At 50.7% G+C, this 15,752-nt stretch overlaps 1 protein-coding gene across 2 annotated transcripts in view; it reads right to left on the reverse strand.

The window, feature by feature from the left end:
* CAMK2A (calcium/calmodulin-dependent protein kinase II alpha) overlaps positions 1 to 15,752 on the reverse strand; it is a 74,624-nt gene that overhangs the window by 17,209 nt on the left and 41,663 nt on the right. The window contains exons 8-15 of one of the 2 annotated variants that reach the window (XM_006863879.1): positions 15,411 to 15,494; positions 15,170 to 15,264; positions 13,774 to 13,896; positions 13,409 to 13,492; positions 10,507 to 10,549; positions 7,304 to 7,344; positions 2,840 to 2,872; positions 1,803 to 1,851 (exon numbers count right to left, since the gene is read on the reverse strand). In XM_006863879.1, coding sequence (XP_006863941.1) covers positions 1,803 to 1,851; positions 2,840 to 2,872; positions 7,304 to 7,344; positions 10,507 to 10,549; positions 13,409 to 13,492; positions 13,774 to 13,896; positions 15,170 to 15,264; positions 15,411 to 15,494 — 552 coding nt within the window. The remainder of the gene's footprint in view (positions 1 to 1,802; positions 1,852 to 2,839; positions 2,873 to 7,303; positions 7,345 to 10,506; positions 10,550 to 13,408; positions 13,493 to 13,773; positions 13,897 to 15,169; positions 15,265 to 15,410; positions 15,495 to 15,752) is intronic. The other variant, XM_006863880.1, reaches the window with a different exon arrangement.

A 15,752-nucleotide genomic window follows, 5' to 3' on the forward strand; every position in this document is an offset into this window, starting at 1 on the left:
TTGTTGTTGTTGTTGTTGTTAAGTGCTGTCGAGTCGGTTCCGACCCATAGCGACCCTGTACAGGGTTTCCGAGGGTGTAAATCTCTACGGGAGTAGAAAGCCTGATCTTTCTCCCGCGGAGCAGCTGGTACACATTAGGGGTGAGTTAATTAGATGTTTAACTAAATATAGCAGGCTAATTTTTAAGTTGATAATTTTGTATGGCCCACGAATGATGTTATAAATTTTGGCAAAACAAGGCTCCCCACCCCTGGCTTTAGATGATCTGTTGTCAGTTTAAGTTCACATAGATAACTCTTTATAAAAGAGCTATGCTCAAGGTCAACATTCTTTATTAATTGAGCTAAACTGTCATGCAGTTTAACGATGGGATAGTTTTGGTTCACGGTTTAAAGATTATTTCTGGGCATTTGATTTGGAAGTCCCCCCAACCTCGACAGGGCAACGTATTTTTATCCTCAGTTTCAAGGTTGTCCCAGGTGCCATCAGAGAACAATTTGCTCAGTGCCAGGCTGTGAGTGGTCAGGTTGATCCACACTAGGGACACACACAAGTGGGCAGATCTTCAGGGAATCCTGGCAGAGTCACGAGGCAGAGATGGTTTGGGGAATGTCTTTAACTGGCTTTAAAGCCTGGATTGCCATCATGCCAAAATATTTATTACATGATTAAATGCTCTGTTTCCAATCATTGTATCCCTTTTGAGGTAGAATATTGAAACTGAAAAATGTCTAAACTGGTACAGCTGAGCTCCCAGGGGTTCAGGTAGACAGCCTTTTTCTATATTTCAAACAAGGAGTGTCTGGTACACCCAAGTGTGCGATCCCTGGGCTTGCTGGTCCCTGTCCTTAGAGAGCGTGGAGGGCTGAGTGTGGCGGAATCAGCAGAGCCTTACCAACTCATCTTAGGAGCTGGTGTTCGTGGAGCAGAACTAGTTCTACCTCTCCCTCCTCCCTGCTGCATGTACATCTTCTCCACACCGAGGCCCCTAGAGTGGAGATGATGAGCCAAACTCTGGGACCACACTGCTAAGGCTCAAATCCTGACTCTACCTCTCCTGAGCCATGGGGCTTTGGATGACTTTATTCAACCTTTCTGCCCTGTTTCCTGAGCTGTAGAATTGGGTAATAGTGCCTACCTGGATTATTGGGAAGATTAAGTGAATACACACAGTGCTTGGAGCAGTGGTTGATACACATGTTCCACAAATGGCAGTCATACTATGAACGTTATGGTTGGTATTTCCACTCTTATCTGGACATTTACTCTCTTGTCCTTCTGAGAGATTTTAAGAACGTTAACCACCAGCTACAGCAGCCCCTGAGTTTCTGGTTGACTTTAAGCGCCTTCCTCATCCTGAACTTTCTAATCCATACTGAATTTTGCTAGTCTCAGTCTCCTTATTCTCTACTGTTATTACTGGAGTTTGTGATCTGTCCGTATTTTAATCACCTCACTTAAAAACAAACAAACAACAAAAAAACACAACGCTTAAATTCACTTATTTCTGAAAGAAATTTTAAACCACTACCTTAAATTTATGATTTGGATAGATTGAGTTAATTTTTTTCCTAATACATATCAGAATAAATACAGAACTTCTAAAATACCACCAGTGAGCCGAGGACCGAATGTGGTCTTGTACCCGTCTGTCAGGATCCAAAGCCGGGCACCATATGGAGAGCAGGAAATGAGATTGATGTTGGGGGCCTTTCAGACTGGAAACTGTCAGTGAAGGTGTCAGCCCAGCAGGTCCCAGGAAGTCCAGGGGCCCAGACATTGAAGCCAAAGCTTTTCCCTACCTTTGGTGTCTTCATCCTCAATGGTGGTGTTGGTGCTCTCTGAAGATTCCTGTCAAAAAGAACATGGGAGGTGGTGAGGCCCACCTGGCAGGCTGGATGAGGCACAGCCTGTTGGGGACTGCCCCAGCTGCTTGATGATTTGGTCCTATCCCTGAGAGCCTCCTGGGCTCTGCCATCCGGATGCTGTGCTGAAAACCCTGCCAGACTTTCAAGCCTAAGAAGGGGAGGGCCCAGCTAAGCAGGTGGCTGGTGGTGGTGGTGGGGGGATGGAAGGATGATGCTAGGAGAACCCTGGCCTTTCTGGACGGGGTGGGATGGGGTTTCTGGGCCCTCTCTGCTCGAGGGAGCAAAAGGGGCGATGTGGAGGAGCAGAGAGACACTATGGTAGCCATAGAATGGGGGAATGCACATATTGGCAGGAGAGGAAGAGAGAGAGGTGGGAAGGACCAGTGTGAGAGAGGGTGGGCTTTTCAGAGGGGAGAAAAACCACACAACAGAGTGAGACAGCAATGGAATCAGAAGAAGAGGAATGTAGGCCACATGCCACCACTGGAACCCCAAGACAGAGCAGGGGCTGGTGGCTCCTTTGCCCCCCAGCAAGCTCTGGGCAGCTTTGCAGAAGCTCAAGAAGGGCCTCTGTGGTGTTCGCCATTTTGCCAAACCAAGCCCCACCCTCACCACAACTGGCAAAAAACAAGCCCTGAGATGAGTTGTAGAGCAAAGGGGCAGGGTGAAGCAAGAAGCCAAGGGCTAGACGTGGGAGTGAGTTCAAATCCACCTTCGTACCACAGAGAGCTCTCAGTTCTATTGTCAGGTTGCTGGTCCGGGCCATGAAGTTGGAGGTGTTGACAGAAACACGCAAACAACACACACACAACACACACACAACACATATTGTCACACAGTGCACACGTACCAAGCACGCCCTGAGCACTCTCTCCCCGCCCCAGGTTCCCAGTGCAGCCTGCAGCAGCGAGGCAGGAGCAAGGGTCCGAGGCCCAGCATTTACCGGCGTTTAGGAGACGGCAGACACTCACCATTAACTGAACGCTGGAACTGGACTTTCTTTTCTGGAAAAACAAGGAGAAGAGATGGGACAGGAAGAGACACAGCGTGAAAACAGCAGGGAGCAACGGAACAACAGGGAAGGCTTGAAAGGAGGATGGGCCTCAGGGTCATCCTCTCTGGTCTTTCGCCAGTTTGGTATTGCGGCAAGGAGCCAGGGCTACTGGCACAGCTGGCCTGGCAGGGCCAGTCCGCTTTCATCCTGAAGTTCTAGAGCCTCATCAACACCTGCCTGGCTCCCACCTTGTAACCACCTTGCTCCAGGCCATGTCTTCCTGGGACCAGCGTTGAATGCTATGCCAAGCTCTGACTGGGGGAGCATATCCTGGTCTTGGACACCAAGTGCTAAGGACTCAGGATCCAATGCTCTGGGATAATGAAATGGCTCTCAGACCAAGAGATGAAACCCTATGACTTCTCCTAGGGTACTTCCAACATCTCTACTGAGAGGCCTCTACTCCTGGCTGAATGTGAAAATCACTTAAGAAACTTGTCAGAGGTGTATAGAACCAAACCCCTCGGAGGGGTCTGGACTGGGGCTAGGGCATTTTTAGTTTTAGCAATGTCCCCACGTAATTCCAAAGCAGGGCTAGTCTTCTAAGTAGCCTTTGGTATTCTGCTTATATTCATAGCTTCCCAGTGACTGGCCCACTCAGCTCCTTTTTGCTGATAGAGAAACTGAGAAGAATAGTGAAGCTGAGCCTAGAAGCTGAGTCTTTGAGTCCTGCCACTTGGTCTGTCCTAGCATTAGGGCATTTGTAGTGCCTCTGGGTTCACTGTTTAAGAAAGAGGACAAATGTAACTTTTCCTTTCTCTTAGCTCTGAGTCAAGTCGAGACTGACTCTTCCATTGCACAGAGGAGAAACTGAGGCCCCGAAAGGTCTCTTGGTGAACCAGTAGCAGAACTGAGCCTGGCACCTAAGCTCTGACTACAGGATTCTTTATTCTCCCATCTCCAGGCACCTGTAGCCTTCCCTTTCTCCAAAAAGGCTATTCCTACCCTTGTTGTTGTTGTTTAGTGCCATCATGCCTGTTCTGACTCATAGTGACCCTGTATAGGGTTTCCAAGGAGCAGCTGATGGATTTGAACCACTGACCTTGCAGTTCAAGCCAACCTTGTGGTCTAGTGCTTATCCTACAGCGCCACACCAGGACTCCCTTCCTATCCTTGTTGTCATTAAGTGCTGTCAAATCTGTGCACTTATATCTAAGAGGCAAGGAGAAGCCTGAGATGCCCTCAGAGAGAGGTAGGCCTCTGTTAGGGGAATGCACTGGATATTTCTTGAGGGTGCTCAGGTCTAAATTTCTGACTCTAAGTGCAGGAATATAGGATTCCCGTCCAAGGCCTCTACATACATGGCTGGGGTGGCTCAGCAGGCATTTAAAGTAGAAATGCTCACAATCCTATATCTTCTCCAGCTGGACCACACAGTGTGACCTCGTCTCTCCTCTCTGCCTCATTTGCTGGCTGGAACCTGGCCAGGCACAGTGTGTGTGTGTGTGTGTTGGGGGGGAGGAGGACAGGCCCACACAGCTCCACTGTTAGCAGAAACCTGAGGAGCCCTATGGGACCAGGAGTTTCCCGGCGGGACACGAGGAGGGAACACAGAGCAAAGACCGCATCAGATTCGGACGCACAGTGACAGGATGGGACATGGGGGGGGAGTCACAACGGCATGGACGGGACACCAACAGGGGCAGTGAGTGGGGTTGAGGGGTGGGATGAGTCAGACCCTCCTCATAGAAGTAGGGACCTAGGGATCTGAGTTGACTCATCAACAATGAGTTTGTTGTTGTTGTTGTTGTTGTTTTTTGGTGAGGGGGGCGGGTGGGGGTGACGGCGGCGGTGGGCACTGTGTTTCTTGGTGATAAGCAGCCTCAATTTTCCTGAATCACAAATGATGATGATACTAAGAATCTCACATTGACCTCTTCAGAGTTCACAAGGACCTTTCAGAGAAAGTAGAGTCATGTCTCTTAGAAACACGTGGAAGCATGGATCTAAAGTTAGAAAAGATGACCAAAATGGAATAAAGTGAAAATTAGCCACAAAAAGCCTTTAAATGTTCATGAAGTACAGTATTTGCCATTCCAACTGGGCTAGGCTTCCTCCAGTGTTGGAACCAATCACTGTTTCTTCAGTTAAGCCCCAGATGAAATTGCGGGCTTGTCTCTAGGTCCAAGTTGCAGAAAGAACACGTATTCTCTCCCCTTTGGTTGAAATTCAGTCAGTTAGAGAAGGGATGCCAGAACACCAACATGGCCAGGCCTCACAGCACCTTCAACAGTGACAGCCCTCCCACGGTGACAGGACTGACTGCAGAGCTCCGAGGAAGCAGTGCCAGTTGGTGCCCACACACAGACCTTACACACGGACCTGCGGCTCTCTTTGCCGACATGAGGCCTGTGACCACTGGTAGTGAATGCCGACAGGGACCCGAACCCTGCTGCTCGACCCACTCCTTCAGGGAAGCAACATATTGCATGCTGGGCACTCCAAATCTCAGGCAAAGCCCCTGTCTTCCAGCTGGACTTCCTAGCCTCCTCCATAAAAGGAAGGGAAGTAATATGAATCTAAGAGATGACTGGGCCTGGAACAGCCTTTGCCTCTCCCCTCCTCCACACCCCAGGCCACCCTGGAAGTCATTTCATTGGTCTCTTTGCTCAGCAGTCTCCACCTGAGAGTCTGTAGGCCAGCCCAGCCCCACCATGCTGTGAGACCCATTCCCTCCAACATCTTCTGGCTTTGCCCCAGAGGAGGCCAACTGCAGCTTTACCCCAAGATCCTCCTGAGGAAAGCTCCTGACCCCACCCCCAGGGGTCTTCAGTCAGCCTTTGCCAGGCCCTTCATCCAAGAGCCAGAAGACCAGGGCAGCCGCTTCCTCTGCTCCTTTCTTCTCCACTGACCTAGACCACAGCTCCCTCAATACCCAAGTCAGAGCTAAGAAGATAATTTTCCCCAGGGGGCCCAGCCTGCTCAGCATGGGCCCACCAGGGGACAGAGAGCCCCAGTGGCTGAAAGCTCACAGGCCCCTACAATGCACAGTGCTGTTCAGCCAATGCTACATCACCTCTCCAAATAAGAGTTGTGGGATTCATATACAATGCAAAACAACAGGCCAACTTGAATTCAATCCTGGATTACATTCCAGAATTTGGGATGGGTGCATGTTAATTTGATTAATTTTATAAATGAATGGGTTTCCAAATATTTTCTTGAACAACTTTGTTTCCAAGAGAAATCTTACCCCAAAGTCTATACATGAACCAGATAAAGGATAGTAATACTGACTGGCATCTAATGAGCATGTACCATATGTGGGCACTCTGTTAAGCCCTCAGTATACATACAGTGTCTTTGTGATTTCTTTCAAACAGCTCTATCTGCTTTTTGATAGATAGAAGCCCAAATCTTGGAAATCAAGTCCACACCTCCTACTGCCGCCCATTGTACCTGTGGGAAAACTCAAACTCAGAGAGGACTCAGGGCAGAGGGGAGGCCCCCATTACAGTCTCTAACATCCATCCAAGACCCCTCCCACTCACTCTCCAACCGATCGAAGCCAGAAGTCTGAGACCACAAATGCACCATGAATGAAGCCACCAGCACACCTGGGTGACTATGTTTGGAAAGCTTTCCATACCTCCCAGGGTTCTGGGCACACAATCCAGCCCTAGGACTCTGGCCAGGCATGGCTCTGAACCCAGGAAAAGGTAGGGTCTCAAGAGAGGATACCCCACAAGGCAAGGTGATCCAGTGGCAGGGGAGGTTGGGGAGCTGCAGAGAGCAGGGGGCCAGAGAGTAGAAGGAGAAGAGAGAAGAGGTAGGAAGGAGGACTCAGCAGGGGTGGGAGGAGTAGCTCGGGCATCTGGGGTGGGGATAGAGGACAGGCTTGAGTCTCCCCCAGTCCCTGGGACTTGGCAGGGGGGTGGGAGAAGAAGGGAGTTCTCAGCTCTGAGCCAACAGGTCTTTGAGGTGAAGCTGCTTCCAGGTCCCAAAGTTGAGAGGAATGATTGTATGTCCTCCACAGACTTGGTGGGCTGGCCCAGGGCAGGAGACCCACACTGGGGAGGAAGAGCCCGTCCCTCAGGACCATCTCTGTCCCTTCTTAGACTTTCTGAATCACCAGGTCTCCAACCCCCAAGAACCTTTGGACCTGTCCCTTTCCTTGCACTCTCCCTCACCCCAGGCTACCTGCCCCTCCCACCTTCCTTCAGCCTCCCTCCCCCACCTGCCCACCAAGTTCCAGCACTCATGATAAGAGGCCAGGCTCTGGAAGCCCAGGTCTCTGTGTCAGGTGATGGTCTGGCCACAGGTATGGCATGACTGCCCAAAACACCATCAGCAGGTCCTGGTTGTGTCCCAGCCCTGACAGCCGTCCCTGCTGGTGGAAACGCTGCTGGAAGCAGGCTCTGCTAGCTCCCAGGGAGCTTACCTTGACACCATCATTCTTCTTGTTTCCTCCACTCTTCCCTCCTGTGGAGGAAAGAAAGTAGAGGGTTAACAATACCAGGCAGGGCACCAGGGCCCACAGGGTGAGGAAGAGCAGCATCCACAATCAAGTGGCTGGCAGGCAGGCAGTTTGGGAGAGATTTCTTCCTCCTCTTCCCTCCTCAGCGGCCCAGGGCAGCCAGTGGCCCCAGGTTGGGCCTGGACTCCTAGGTTCTCAGCAATTGTGAGCACAACCCTCTGGCCCCATGAATTGAGGGAGGTGTCCAGCACGTCCTGGGAGGTGGGGGTGCTGCTTCAAGCCTGGGAATCCCCTCTGGATCCCGGTCACCACCCGCCTTGGTGGTGGCCAGCCAGAGAGAGAGGCCCAACTGCCTGGCCCAAGGCTGGACGCTCCGCCCGCCCCGGTTCTCTCTAATTTTAGCCCCATGCTGCTGTGGAGGTCATGTGTCAGCCCTGCCTACTCACTCTGGACAGCTGCAGGCTGCATTTTGCTGGTGACAAGAAGCAGATGCCCCCCCTCGCCCCCCCGTGGGGCCCACCCCTGCCAAAGTACCCATCCCCAGCCTTTCCCCTGGGCAGCAGACTCAGGCTCCGGAGCCCCACATCAGGGCTGGCTGTCTTCCAGGTGGCCAAGAAAGCAGTGCCACAGTTCATGGGGAGCCTTGACCACTACCATTTCCTTTTCCTTTCTTTCTGGACCAGAGCCCTGGGAGAGGCCATCAGCCAGGAAATGGCATGGAATGCCCAGCCCTGCCTGCCCAGCTTGGCATCCGGCTGCTTTTTGCCCTTAAGCAAATGCCTTCGGTTAAACGAAGCAGGGTATATATAAAGTGCTTAGCACAGCACTTGACTCCCCCACAGTAGATGCTTGGTAAACAATAGCCATTAGAATTGTTTCTTTCCTGGTGGCCTGAGAAGATGAGCTGATGGGGTATGTGTGTGCAGTGTGTGCGCAGACTTCAGCGAGCCAATCACCCCTCACATTCCACCTAGAACCCCTTCCAGACTCTTTTCCAACACTTCCCTCTCTGGTCCTTCCCACTTTTCCTCAAGCTCCCTCCAGTCGACAGGCCCCACTTCTATCTATTTCCAGCTTTGTCTCCTCAATGTGTTCCCAGCCTGTCTATGAAAGCCCCCACTTCTGCGCTGCCCAGGGGAGGTGATTTCTCCAGATGACACTCCCACCACCTCTACCACCACCACTCACCCATGTCCCTTGGACCCTCAGAATGAAAACACAAGGGGTGGGCTGACCTCAGAACAGCACATGTCTCCTGAGAGCATCATTAGGTTGTGTAAGGCTCAGTCAGGTCCCATTTTCCAGATTAGGAAATTGAGGTCCAGAGAGGGAATAGGACCAAGGTCCAAGGTTAGGTAATGAGTTGACATCAGGTCAGGACTAGAACCCAGGATTCTTCCTGTATTTTGAGGCTCACTGCAGCACCACTGTCTTTCCAGGACCCTGTCCTTGAGTTGGGGACGCAGTCAGACCAGAGGCTGGAGGGGGAAAGCCAGCGCAGTTCCTGATTCTGTTATTAAGTTATTACCTTCTTTGGGAATCAATTTCTTTATCTGTAAAATGGGAAATTTGGAGTGTTGAGAAGAGGGCTGGACTAAAGTGGGATCTCAGACTCCAAGACTTAGTGGCCAGGCAGTTATTGTAAGAGGACCAGACAAGAGCAAGAACTTTATTTCCTCAAATATGAACTCTCTCCCCTTTTCCTTAAAACACACACTTTTCTTTTCCTACTTTTGATAGAATCTGAGTAAGAAATAAGCCCTTTCGTCTCACATCGATAAAATAGGGGAAAATCATGGGGAGACTCAGAGTTGAGGTAATAGGCAGCTGTCGCTGTGGGGATCAGAAGTGCCCCCTGGAGGAGGACACCCACTCAAGCCCTTGCTGCAGCCAGGATCACAGGTTCAGTGATGACAGAGCCTCTTGATTGTCAATAGAACTCAGAAATCTGGAGTTTTATCTGAAATCTCTTGATTTTTAAGTGCTGGAAGTCAATCTTAAAAAAAATTTAAAAATGTATATCACTGAGCATAACTAGAGATTGGATCTGACCTCAGGCCACTGTTTTGTGAGTTCTGGGCTAAAGATCTCTAGAGGAGCTTTGGTTGTTAAAAAAAGACTCTGTCTGGGAAGCTCATCTTTCAGTTCAAGGAACTGAAGGATCCTTGCTGGGGAGAGGGTGGGCAGGCAGTTCAGTGTGAAGGGGAAAGGTGAAGGAAAGTTTGAGGCTCTTCTCATCTCTGGATCTCCCTCTTCCTCCCTGATTAACTGGGCAAATGCACTCTCTCATCGAATCCAGGGTTGACCCCTTCTCAGAGCTGAGCCCTCGCAGTGGTGCCGGCCACAGGCCTGCTACAACCTTCTCTGCTGGCCAGGTCCCAGACAGAGGGCCCCTCGGGTGAGCTTTGCTATATCTGCTCAGCTGCCCCATGTCAGCCCTCTCAAGCTCCAGAGAGAAGCCTCTAGCGAGTGCTCGCCCTGTTGTTCTCCAGTGTGCTAAGGGGAGTTTCTTGCTAAGCCTGACACTAAGCCCTTCCCCTGTGCTCTTTGGGGCCACATGCCACAGGCAATTGGGTCCTCCCCAACTTAAGCAGCTCAGCTTTGGCCAACAGCCCAGGAAGCTCCTTTGGACTCCCTGGTAACCCTTCCTGTTTAAGGGCACTTGCACTGGGGCTGGTCAAACCTGTGCTGGGTCTGGGCTCTGATTCTCTCTAGCAGGGTGGCCTCATCTACCTGAGCTTCAATCTCCTCATCCAGAAAATCGGGATGGCAATTTTCCCTTAGGTTCTTGTCATGAGAGCCACCTAAGAGGAGGTATGAGGGCTGCTTAGCACAGTGTTTCAAGAATGGTGGGGGTACTGTGACTCCCTGGGCTGACTCAGTTCAACCTGGACCTACAGCCCAACATCCAGGAAGTCTTCTTCTGTGAATAACCCACTCTGAAGACCCCAATTCTGCTGTGAAGTGTGGGTGGCAATCTTTGATCTCTCCCTACTTCTGGGTGCAGGAGTGTGGTGGGAGAGGTAAACCCTTAGCCATAGAGGATCCTTTATAACCCCCATCGTCCACAGGTCCTCTGGCCTGAAGGCACCCAAACGTTCAATCAGGCACGGCTCCCAATAGACCAGTGCAAGGTGCGTTAAGGACTCTGAGGTCCCACCACCTACCAGAAAAGTTCCTGGTGGCCAGCATGGTGGTGAGAATGGCCCCCTGCAATAGAGAAGAGGAGACAGACATGGGGAGGTGAGGTTGGGGTGAGGGGCAGAGGAGACAGAGACATGGAAGGGGTAGCAGGGAAGGAGAGGTGCGTGCTGCCTTTAGAGATAAAGTCTTTTGTCTTTGCTTCTCCATTTGTCCCCCCACACACAACCAAGAGACCACTCCCCACCAAAAACTTTCAGACTTCAAACCCCCCATCCATGAAGAAGCCAGGTGTTAGCAGACCTCAGCTGGCCTAGCTCCTAGGAGCAGATATTAATAGGTCCCACTGGCTGAGCCAAGGCTGGGGGATGGACTCCAAGGACATCTGCAGTGGGGGCTTCCTGACCCCATGCATGCCAGCCCCTCTACCTCTCTGCACTCTGTGAGGCACACAGTGCCTCCCTCTCTGGCCCTTAGACTTAGAACCTGGAGGGTTGTCAGTATGGAGAACTTCTGTGCATCAGGCGGCTATGGCCCTGGGGTCAAGCCTTCCAAGGTTCTGACACTGTGTGAATCTGACCTGATTAGGACACCCTCTGAGTCCGACACTGTGAGTTTAAGAATCCCTGATTGCAGAATTTGAGACTTTCTTCATGACACTGCTTCCACTGGGGGTGGGGTAGGACTCAGACCTCCTGGCATCAGACACCCTCTGAGCCTATGGCTCCATTCTGAGCTCCCGTTCCAGACCTGGGAGCAGTTGGAAGGAGGTTCTGAGTGACCCAGGCCTCAGGATTCATTACTCATCACCCCTGACGTCCTGATGGCTTCTCTACCCCCACTGGCTGGGGTGCCTCTTGTTTCCTCCAACTTGTGGGGTCCTTGACAAAGGCTAGGTCAGAAGCTGTCGTGACCCCGTGCACACATAGTTCAGAGTCCAGCCAGGGCCCACTGACACTTCCTCGGAGCCACAGCCACCATCTGAGCCTCTCAGTCACCCTTGCCCCCACTCTCCAACACTTCAAAGTCAGGACCTCGAACCCCAACCCACGGTCTCCTTTTCAGCCACAGCTGATCCACCCACAGTGGCCGCAAAGGCTCATGCTCATGCTTCCAGACTGTTCCCTCTATCTGGGACACTTTTCCCCACTCTGACCCTCCATCTGGATAACACCTGCTTAGCTTTCAGGGTCTCAGCTTAAACACCACTTGCTTCAGGAAGGTTTTCCAGGATTCTTCCAGACCTGGTCCTGCTTTGTGCTCCCACGCTCAGTCACAGTACTCCCCATGGGTTCTTGGTCCCTTGTCTGTCCTCCTACTAGACTGAGAACAGGGTCAGGGTGGCCATGGGAGCTTACAGCATGACAAACTCCCTGTGAAGGCTATGGGTCCGCTTGGCTAGACTATGGTGCTTAGCTGTTGGTCAAACACCTGCATGCTGCTATGAAAATACTTACATGTAATTTGCATTTAAACCATTTGGCCTTAAGTAAAGCAGGTGATTGGATGAGTTGGGCTGCATCCAATCAGTTGAAGGTGTTAGGAGCAAAACCTGAAGTTTTCAAGGGAGAAGAATTCTGCCAGAGTTTCCAGCCCACTGCCTGATCTACAGATTTTTTAGACTTGGCAATTCTCACAATCCTGTAAGTCAATTTCTTAAAATAAACCTCTCTCTTTATATTTATATATGTGTGTGTAAATTTATATATATGTATGTTGTTGTTTTTAACTACCATGGAGTCGGTTCCAATTCATAATGACCCTGCACAGGGTTTCAGAGGCTGTAAATCTTTACAGGAGCAGAATCTCCAGTGGAACAGCTGGTAGTTTCAAACTGCTGACCTTGCAGTTCACAGCCCGATTCGTAACCACAACGCTACCAGAGCGCTATATATATAATATGTCTATCTGTCTGTTTGCTGTCTGTCTACAAAGCCAAACAAACAAAACATACCCAGTGCTGTCATGTCAATCCTGAATCATGGAGACTTCATGTATTACAGAGTAGAACCTGTACTCTGGGTTTTCTTGGCTGACTCCTACAGATGTGGATCACCAGGTTTTTTCTGCAGTACCACTCAATGGGTTTGAACTGATATACTTTTGATTAACAGCTGTTTTCACCACCCAGGGACCATACATATATGCATATCTATCTATCATATATGTGTTGTTATCATTGTTGTGTTAATTTCAGCTTATAACCACACTATAAGACAGAGTAGAACTCTCTGAGGGTAATCTATCTCTGCAGGAGGAGATTGTCTGGGAGGTTAGAACTGCTGAGCTTTCAGTTAGCAGATAAGCTCCTAATCCATTGTGCCACTAGGGCTCCTTATCCTATCTAGAGACATAAATATCTGATCCAATTGGTTCTTTTTCTCTACCAATTGTAGTAGAACTCTGGCTAACATACTTTCCAAAGCCTAACTTAGAGTAGTGGTGGTTGTGAACCACAGAGACATTTCTGACTCATAGTGACCTTGTATAGGGTTTCCGAGGCTATAAATCTTTATGAAAGCAGAAAGCCTTATCTCTCTCCAGTGGAGAAATTGCTGGTAAATTTGGATTGCTGACCTTGTGGTTAGCAGTCCAGCTCATAATCCACTACACTACACAGGGCTCCTTTAGCTGACAGTTGTTGTCATTGTTGTTATGTGCCGTGGAGTCAGTTCCGACTCATAGTGACCTGTACAGGATTTCTGAGGCTGTAAATCTTTATGGGAGCAGAAAGCTTCATCTTTCTCCCACGGAGCAGCCTGATTGGTAACCACTAAGTTACCAGAGCTCCTTTAGCTGACAGTAGGTATTCAATAAATACTTGCTGAATGAATGAGTTGAAACACTAGTGAGCAAGTCTCTTGGCTTCTGTGGCGATCCAGACCAAGCTACTCCCATATCTGGGCTCACAGTCGTGGGACCTGTTACCTTCAGTTTTCTCCTGGCATTGAACTTCTTCAGGCAGTCCACGGTCTCCTGTCTGTGCATGCAGGAGGCCACGGTGGACCGGTGCTGGAGGGGAGAGGAGAGAGGTCTGTGAGCAGAAGGCAGGTTGGAGGAAAGCCTACCCAAGGAGTTCTGAGCCGGGCATCTTAAGAGAGGGAGCTACTCTTTGTTCTAGAGGATAGCATAAACACGGTAGGCATTTGGCACCTCTGGGCCCAGGCATTTAATAGCAATACCACCCCTAATCATGATACCAACCCAGAATACTCCTCACTTCCAGATTACCCCATGGGGACAACAGTGGGATCTGAGTCTTGGGCGGGGGGTCTCCTGAAGAGGGGGCTTACTGAGATCCAGGGGTGCTTGAGGGCTTCGGCAGCTGTGATGCGTTTGGATGGGTTAATGGTCAGCATTTTATTGATCAGGTCCTTAGCTTCTGGAGTGACGGTGTCCCATTCTGGCGATGGGAACTGGAAGGGGCAGAGGGGCCAGGTTTGCCTAGCCTGCCCCAGGCCACCCCTGCGATCCCCTAGCCCCTGACTGGCAGGGGAGCAGGCAGGGGTATCACTGCCCACCCACTCGGGCGGCTGCAACCAAGAGAAGCTGGACTTCTGAATGGAGGGACCCCTCTGGGACCAGGAGAGGTGATAGGGGACAGTGAGAACAGAGGCAGAAGGAAGGGTACCCCCCTCTGCTATTCTGAGGTCGTGTCTTATCAGGAGAGCTGCAGGCCAGTGGTTACAGCCCAGGCTTCAGAATTAGAAGGCCTGGGTTCAGGCCCTAGTCCTGTTCTCTGCCTGACCATGAGATCTTGGGCACGTCCCTTGACCATTCAAGCTCCCCCTCACCTCACCCAAGAGATGTTGTGAGGCTTGAATATGCTCATCATTTGGTAAATATCAGCTATAGACAAAAGCAGGAGAGTTTGGTAGCTGAAAGCATGGCTACTAGAGCTAAACTGCCTGGGTTCAAATCCTAGTTCTCTCACTTCTTAGCTGTGTGACTTGGCCAGTTACTTAACTTCTCTGTACCTCAGTTTCTCCTCAGTAAAATGGGGATAATAATTGGAATGAGGAGAAAATGTAGTGTTACATAAAACATTTTTAGAGTGTAAAAACCAAAGCCAGTTGCCACAAATCAACGCTGACTCATGTGTGTGTCAGAGTAGAACTGTGCTCCACAGGGTTTTCGATGGCTGATTTTTCAGAAGTAAATCACCAGGCCTTTTTTCCAAGGTGCTTCTGGATGAGCTTTGGTTAGCTGTTGAGCTCTGAGCCATTTGCACCCCCTACCCCACACCGCTCTGGAAATAAGTGCAAGCTATTATGCTGTTCCAACTCATAGCGACCCTGTATGTGATTTCCTAGGACTGCCTGGTGGCTCTGAACCATCGACCTTGCAGTTAGCAGTCTACACCCTGACGCCAACTATTAGGTTAGTTGTAATTATTAGAGAAGAGAAGGAGAGACCAAAGCCTAACTTCTGGCCCCACTTTGGTGCTGTTTCTGCCATCTTGGGCCCCGGAGAGTAAATCCCATCACTTTGAGCTCTCTGTCATTACATGTGTCTTCTTACCACCTGTGGCTCATCTCCTGCCTCAGAACTAGAATAAGAGGGGCTAAGTGGGGTGGGAGGGCGTGAGAGGGGTGTATTCTGGTCCCTGGCCTCTCCCTGGATATTAACTTGCTTTGGTGGGGTGCTCAGGATGGGGGAGTGGGAGGGCAGAGGGGGAGCGACACTCACATCATAGGCACCAGCTTTGATCTGCTGGTACAGGCGATGCTGGTCTTCATCCCAGAATGGGGGGTACCCAACCAGCAGGATGTACAGGATGACCCCTGGGGAGAGGACAGGGGAACCTTCAATCCCCTGTGGGCAGGAGAGTTGAAAGGTCCGGGGCAGTGATGGAGAAAGGAAAGAGGGGCACCAGAGGAGAGGGCGGGCAGGGAATGAAAGGGCCTTCCGGCTCCCAGGACCGACTCACCACAAGCCCAGAGGTCCACGGGCTTCCCATATGGGTCCTTCCTCAGCACTTCTGGGGAGAGGTATCCAGGTGTCCCTGCAAACCCTGCTCCCAGACACACAGACAGGCGGACACACACATAGAGGTTGGCACTTAAGTAATTCAGTACAAGATCCTGCTGGAAGACGGGATGAGGACTGTTCTGGAGATGGGAAGACACCCCTGCCCACCTCCCCTAACCAGAACTTCCTGTTACACCATGCAGCTCAGCACTGAGGTCTAGACCAAGGTCCACAAATACATGGTCCACATGTTCCCACTCCAGAGCTATGGCAAAACCCATAAATCTAACACAGAGCACCT

Source organism: Chrysochloris asiatica, unplaced genomic scaffold, assembly GCF_000296735.1.
Source record: "Chrysochloris asiatica unplaced genomic scaffold, ChrAsi1.0 scaffold00057, whole genome shotgun sequence".
In the NCBI taxonomy this organism is placed as follows: Eukaryota; Metazoa; Chordata; class Mammalia; order Afrosoricida; family Chrysochloridae; genus Chrysochloris; species Chrysochloris asiatica.